Genomic DNA, 7,995 nt, shown 5'->3' with positions numbered 1-7,995 from the left:
AACTAGAACTGAACTAGAACTGAACTAGAACTGAACTAGAACTGAACTAGAACTGAACTAGAACTGAACTAGAACTGAACTAGAACTGAACTGGAACTAAACTAGAATTAAACTAAAGCTGAACTAGATTTAGTACTCTAAAGTTTCTCTTCCATATTAAATTCTTTAACAGTATATTTTGCCACAAATATAATACTGAACATATACTTAGTAGAATAAACATTTCTTTCTATGTGTGTTTCTATAAGTACTTTATTTTCATTTTTTTCCAAAAACACTACCGGGGGTCCATATACATATATATAGATACTCTTGAGCATTTCAATAATTTCATTTCACATTTTTCATATATATTATACATTTCATTCTATTTTTGCGACCATCAAAAAAACAAAATTTTCGTAATCAACTTTGTACAATTCTCTAATGTTGAGTAGATTATTTCAGTTATGATGACTACAGTTAGTCAAATGGCACTTAAAAGAAAGCAAGGAAAAAATTATATGAGTAAACAGAGAAGAAAAATAAAGGAAGAGGAAGTGACAAGAAAAAAAAAACTTTAAGAAAATCGAAAAAAATTACTTGTCCCAAAGTCATTTGAAAATAGAGCATAGACATACATACATAAATTTGCAAACATTAAATGAGTTTATGTGTGTGTATATTTATTGTATATCCTTGCCATTGGCTTATATGGTATTGCATTTGTTGTATCCGTTTTTTGGTTATAGTGTAAACAAATATGTATGTTAGTAAACAAATTTTCAAAATTTAATATTGTCGCTACAGTGGAATTGTTCTATGTTGATGAGGCAGTTTGCAACTACTATTAATATAAACAACAACATGTAAAGTATGAATCTGTGGATTTTTGTTGTTGTTTTGTTATTTACCAAAGTCAGAGTTGGATAAATATATATAATTAATATGTATTAATATTCTTATATTATTTTTAACACAAAATGCAAAGGGTATTAAAGATTCGGTTCAGTCCAGATTTCTTACTTGTTTTAATACTATTCCTCTGTATGTTTTTGAAATTTATTTGCTAAAATATTTCTTTTTCTCGTTATAATATTTTTTTATAAAGATTAATAATGATAAACAGAAGGAAAGAAATGAAGAACAAAAAAAATAACGAACATCTTTCATATGATATGATGTTTGTTTGTGTGTGCGTATGTGTGTGTATGTATGAATAAATAAATAATATTTTTTACCAGCAAAACTAACTGTTTCGTCTAACTTATTTTTATCAACGTGGACTTAAACATCAAAGTGTTTTTCTCTATAAACTTAAAACCCAACAGTTCAAGGTAGAGTAAAGCTTTAAAGAAAGTTCATTTCCTGAAAGAGAACTTTCGATTTGTATTGCTGCAGAGAATCGGAAGCGTTCGGCTCTCAAGATCCAAATGTCATAGGTATGCTTAGTTGTGGACTCATAATTAATTCTTAATGGATCCTACAGAAATTGTTGCACTATATTAAAGTGTCTATAAAGTAAAGCTTTAACGGAAGTTCATTTCCGGAAAGAGAACTTTCGATTTGTTTAGCTGCCGAGAAATCAGGAGCGTTCGGCTGTCAAGATCCAAATGTCCTAGGTATGCTTAGCTTTGGATTCACTATTAATTCTTAATGGATCCTACGGGAATTGTTGTATTATATTAAAGTGTCTATAAAGTACCTAAAGCTTTAACAAAAGTTCATTTTCGAAAAAAAAACTTTCGATTTGTTTAGCAGCCGAGAATTGGGAGCGTTCTGCTGTTAAGACCTAAGTGTTCTAGGAATACAGCTAAGCATTCACTATTAATTCTTAATAAACCCTACAGGAATTGTTGTACTTTATTAAAGTGTCTATACTCTTGATTACTAGTAGACACTAAAGTGAGGCTTGTCTTACGATCTTTTTAACGATTAAGACAAACCATAAGTTAAAAAGGATACATTCACATCTTATAAAACTACTGGAATGGGTTAATTTTACAACTTAAACTTCACTACTACTACAACTCTTCCTATTTCCGGAAAAAGGAAATCGTGACAAAAACACAATGTTGTTGACTTTTAATGTGGGTTTTTTACATACTTATGTATGGTATGGTCTGTATGTAATCTTATTTGTTTATATGCATGCATGTATGTATATTTGTTTAACTTTGATTTTGAACTTCTACTTGATTTGTTTTTGACATATTTCCGCAAGAGTAAAAACAAACGTTCGTCCTATAAAAGGCCAAGAAAAAAAAAAGAATGGAATCATAATGTGGTCATAAGACAAGCAGATTGTGACAAATACAATACAAAGACACATTTTATACGCTTGAAGTTTATAAAAATTTAATGTTAAATAATATGTAAATATTATTTATGATTTATTTATGGATAAAAAGTTTAGCACAATATATATTCGTATACTATATATAAGCAGCAGTTATATGTACGAAAAGTGTAACAAGTCCTTTTTGTATAAAGTTGGTCTATAAATAAAATTTAAATTTGATGATATGACTTATTAGAATTTAAATTTTATGTTAATCATAAAATAAAATGTATGGGTTTAAACAGAATTCCATGTCAGGGAAGAGATGGTTACGAAAAACCACATACATATGTATATCCTATCTTTGTTGTTGTATTTGTTGTTACGATTTTTTTTTTATAATTTGTTTAAGCAAATTTCTTATCCTGCGACCTATGTATGTGGACCACTGGTTCAAAATCCTTTCGGAATAAAATTTGACATGTACTAGAGTTTATGTTTAGAAATTGGATTATACAAATTTTCCAAGTACACAATCTGAAGTAAAAACAAGTAAGAAATTATAGTCGGTCGCGGCCGAACATAAAATACCCTACATCTGTTACAAAAAGTGAAATGTAATTAAGCTTTCATAATAAAACATTTAAGTTGAATTGTACCTTGTCTCAATCCCTCCTTAACAGATCTTTAATTAAGATTTACTCAATTTTTACATAATATTTCAAATAATTGGACGAAAACAACTTTAATAAATCTCTTCCGGTTTCATTAAAATAATCACAAAATGTACATTTCCTTACAAAAACATATTGAATAATCTATACAAAAAAAATTATACAACATTACGATTATAGTATTTGCCATTTTTATAATGTCATGAATAAGAATGTTCTCTTTTTTCACCACCTAACTTTCCCCCCAGACAAAAACAAAATCAAAGTAAATATTTGACATTTATTTTTCTACTTATGTATGTATTTTGATTTTTTCGCATTGATGACATTGACAGAGAAAATGTATAAAAACTCTATACACACATACATCCATACATACATGGGAAGGAAGACAAACCCAAAACCAATATTTAACCTTTTTTCACTTTTTTTTGGTTTTTATCCTTTTTTTTTCTTATGTTAATCAAAGGATCTGTAATTTTTGTTGTTGTTGTACTTGTAATATTCCGTCTAACTATTTATAAAGAAAATTACTTCCATATGTATTCAAGGAGACAAATATGTACCTTGCAGCTTTAGAAATGAAAGTTTAGTTTATAGAACCATCATGGAGCTAGTTCCAAGCATTTAGAAATCAAAATTATTAGAAATTTCATATGGAACCCCTTTAAAACCAAAGGGTATATATATACACATACATACTCGTTTAAGTACATACATATACATATCCCAAAGATTGTTTGTTTAGTTTCTTTGATTTTATACACACATGTAAATATAAATGGATAAGTTTAAGGATATTATTAAAAGGATATAATATGTAGATTAAATGTATGCATAGTGAGATTGTGTATGTATATACATACGTATGTAAGTCTGTGAAAAAATTTAATACAGACAACTTAACAGTGACACTTGAAATCAAGTGGAAAATCAGCAACATACAAAAGAACATAAACAAACATACATACAAATGTACATTCTCGAAAAGCTACTAAATCAAAAGAAAACGTACACGACAAAGTGCTACTCATAAAAAGGACATCGTTTATAAATAAGCTCAAATACAAATAGAATTTTTTTTACACACATATTTGTTAAGAAGTCATTTTGTTATAAAAAGTAAATATGTACATATGTAAATATAAAAAAGTGTAAAAAGAGTTATTTTGAGAGCATATAAATTGGTTTAGTTAAATGGTATGGTTAAAATTGAAATTGGATAAAGACCAAAATCGTCATATTTTAATCATACCTAAATAGCTACTTATTTAAATTTAGATACTTTAAAAACAATTATACTTAATTCATATCTATCTATATATCTATCTACCTATCTATCTATCTATCTATCTATCTATCTATCTATCTATATCTATCTATCTATCTATCTGTCTATCTATCTATCTATCTATCTATCTATCTATCTATCTATCTATCTATCTATCTATCTATCTATCTATCTATCTATCTATCTATCTATTTATCTATCTACCTACCTACCTACCTATCTATCTATCTATCTATCTATCTATCTATCTATCTATCTATCTATCTATCTATTAATCTATTTACCTATCTATATACGAGAGATGGGTACAGGATTAATATTCTCAACAGCTGTTTGTGCAATAATGACACAAAAATGCCGTTATGTTTGTATTTACAATTGAAAACCTTAAAATAAAATATCTTAAATTTTGACGGAAAACATTTTGATTAGCATTTAGGTATTTTACAGTTTGAGAATCATTAACATTACTTTACGTACGTTACAGTTTGAGAGTCACTAACAAAACCAAACAAAAAAACTCAACAGCTGTTTGTGCAAATGAGATACAACATCGCATAAAAACAACAAAAATTGTTTGACATTTCACAAAAGAACACAAAACCCTACAGAAAAGGCGGATTTCTTTTTATTTATTTTGCAAAAAAATCGTTTTATAAATAAATGAAATCTCGTAAAATCTTTTGTTTAATTGTTATTGATAAAGAAGAAACAAATCCTTTTTGTAGAAAACACTATAAATACAATAACAAATGTTATAAACGTCAATTAATTAAACAATAATGAAAATACTCTGTGAGACACAAGTAATAAATCGTCTGACACAGACGAGCAAGGCGCCTCGAATGGTCAAAGCCACCTTGGCGGTGGGCTTCAATACTTCAGCCAAGGATAGCAATGGCCAAAGTAAAAAAGATTTAGAAATTATACATTTCACACCGCAAGACAAAACAGGCAAACGCTACAAAGTGAAGAATAATATAGAGAAAATGTTTACAAAATTTCTCAAAGATGGCAAAGCAACCATAAGTTTTATACAGCCTGCAGAGAATTTAATGATTAAATGTGATCCCATACAGCTCAAGGGTTTCCTGCAGACTTTGAAATTGGGCTTAGAGGGCAAAGACTCCATAAATTTGAGAATGAATATAGCGGCTGCCACAGCCATACCACAGAAATCGCAACCACAAACAAAGATGTCAGTTTTAAATAGAGGAGATTATCCAACAAAAGGTTTTCCCAGAACTTTAAAATCCTTGACTATATCTGGCATACAACTATGTAAGGTGACTTATGAAGTTTGTTCGTTAAGAAACTTGACGATGTTGAATTTAAGTTTTAATACCATAGAAAAAGTAAGTTACCAAATGTTTTAAGGAAATGTAATGTATAATGTGTAATTTGTTTCATATTCTATTGTTAGATACCCAATGAAATGGGCCGACTACAATTGACTGAACTACATTTAAACAACAATAATTTGGGTGATAAAAATTGCTGGCAATGGTTGCAGGGCAAAAATCTGCAAGAATCTTTAAGAGAGCTAGATCTCTCGGCCAATAAACTAGAATATTTTCCACCAGTTTTAATTAAATTGGAAAAACTAGTGACTTTGAAAATCAATAATAATTTATTGAAACGTATACCATTTGGTGTAAGACGCATGCGTAGCTTACGTTTTTTGCACATGTCTTCGAATCAATTGGAGTCACTGCCGGCTGCTTTTAACAACAATCGCCTAGAGATGTTAGATGTATGGGGCAATAACTTTCAGCCACAAAAAGAATACGATTTAGAACAAAAAACTACAAATTCCAATGCTTGTTCATCGGTACAAAATTTACATACAGCCACTCCCCTATGGCTGTTGGCTTCACGCTCTGTGTGCCAACATAAATTGCCTTATTCAACGGCCAGTTTACCATGGATTTTAGTGGATATTTTATCAGAAGCTCCCAAGTGTGCCTGTGGTAAATTGTGTTATGGCGATGTAGTATTGGAACGTGCTGCCTTGGCCACTTTTGAAAATGTTAAGAATTTAGTATTTAGTCGAGATCGTTTGATCTATGCTGACATTGTTTTATGTGGCTCACAGTGTGCGGGTCGAAAACAAATGGTGGCTTCATAGTCTTTAGTTTTAATTGTAGTTTTTTTTTTCTAAAAATTTTTACATTGTTTTTAGTATTTTGTAACTTTTTCAGTAGAATATTATTTTTTTATTTTTTTAGTTTCATCATTTTTAATTTCAAAATAATAAACATTTTGTTTTAATTTGCGGAAATAAATAAATTACTTAATTTATATTAAAAATAACATTTTTTTATTGTTTGTAAAAAGGTTTTAATTAAAATTTTAATAACTTCAAAGTATTTTCTAAAAATTTGACTAGTTTTATAATAATTTAGACTTACCTGTAAAAACCGCCAACACTAAAAAGTATAATTGTGTCAAACATCCTCCCCAGAAACTATTTTATCAAAAAATGGCCAAAACACTTTGCATTTTAAAAAACATTACTTCTTAACAACATTAAAACATAATAAACTTTCGATGAATTTCTTATAACAAATTTATAATTACAACAATTTAACTTCCTTTCTTTTATATATTAAATTTAAAAATTTTCATTTACTTTAAAACAAAATGTAAACAATCACACAAACAATAACATTAAATACTCATTTGCTTTCTTTAATTTGACAAGTGCAAGGGGAAAATGGCGCCAATTGCATCTTATTAAATTTTACACTTTTTTTACAGAAAATATTAAAGCAATATATACCACTTTTTGGTTATAACTACAAATTTTTCTTACAACACACTTTATTAACTTTATTTTAAAAAAAATATATTTTTATTATCTTAATTATTTATAAATTTAAATAAAATTTTATTAACACAAAGCTAAAACTTCTTTAAGAAAAACGTTCTTAACACACCGACCACCGACTATTAACTAATGACAAGTTAATAACGAAGCTTTTGTTAGAATTCGGATAAATCTTTATGCATATATACACACATACATTCATACATACATACCGCAGTTATGTTTTTTCATGAAATGTTTAAAAAAAAATATTACTTCCTTTCTGCTCAAGTTAGAATTTAACAACATTGGATTGTTTTAGTAAAACCAACTAAAAGCTTGAACATTTTCTTTTTGGTTTATTATATTTTTGGGAGATTTAAGAAAATTATTTTTTTATAATTCAAAAACAATGTAATTTTGCTTTAAAATTGTGAGAGAAAAAGTCTTACAATTGCCGCCATTTTTCCAATACACTTGTCAAGTTAAACAAAAACAATACAGTATTTATTGTTAGTGTTTGTGTGTTGGTTTGTTTACTTTTTGTATATTAAAGTGAAGATGGATAAATTAGTTGCAATTATTTAGCAAATTTTTAACAAAAGAAAAGTAGTTGTTTTATAGAAAGTTTATTTTGTTTAAATGTTATAAAATGTGTTTTACGGTTTTGAGATTAAGGTATTTCTGCAAATGATGGTAGATACTTTTTGGAGTTGACGTTTGGGCAAGTGAATCTATATTATTGGAAAAAGCCAATGCTATTTACAGTAGAATATAAACAATTATTGTAAAACTAGAAGTATGCGGTAATAGTTACCGGCACTTTAGTTGGCCTAAAATTCTCTCCATGTAAAGATAAATAGCTAGATAGATAGATAGATAGATAGATAGATAGATAGATAGATAGATAGATAGATAGATAGATAGATAGATAGATAGATAGATAGATAGATAGATAGAT

At 28.1% G+C, this 7,995-nt stretch overlaps 1 protein-coding gene across 1 annotated transcript; it reads left to right on the top strand.

Moving 5' to 3' along the window:
• Positions 1–4,909: 4,909 nt before the first annotated feature.
• LOC111685334 (leucine-rich repeat protein 1) lies at positions 4,910–6,440 on the top strand. Its single transcript, XM_023447590.2, has 2 exons — positions 4,910–5,580; positions 5,649–6,440. The coding sequence occupies exons 1-2, from the start codon at positions 5,008–5,010 to the stop codon at positions 6,351–6,353; spliced, it is 1,278 nt and encodes a 425-aa protein (XP_023303358.2). The 5' UTR covers positions 4,910–5,007; the 3' UTR covers positions 6,354–6,440.
• Positions 6,441–7,995: the final 1,555 nt, after the last annotated feature.

The sequence above is a fragment of the Lucilia cuprina genome, chromosome 2, assembly GCF_022045245.1.
Source record: "Lucilia cuprina isolate Lc7/37 chromosome 2, ASM2204524v1, whole genome shotgun sequence".
NCBI lineage: Eukaryota > Metazoa > Arthropoda > Insecta > Diptera > Calliphoridae > Lucilia > Lucilia cuprina.
Note: the sequence above shows the minus strand (reverse complement) of the source record. Positions and strands in the feature narration are given on the sequence as shown.

What these genes read in the sequence shown, in the direction of transcription:
- LOC111685334 (XM_023447590.2), top strand. Translation starts at nt 5,008, where the DNA reads ATGAAAATACTCTGTGAGACACAAGTAATAAATCGTCTGACACAGACG. An exon ending in GTTTTAATACCATAGAAAAA is followed by an intron (nt 5,581 to 5,648) that starts GTAAGTTACCAA and finishes TTCTATTGTTAG; the next exon opens with ATACCCAATGAAATGGGCCG.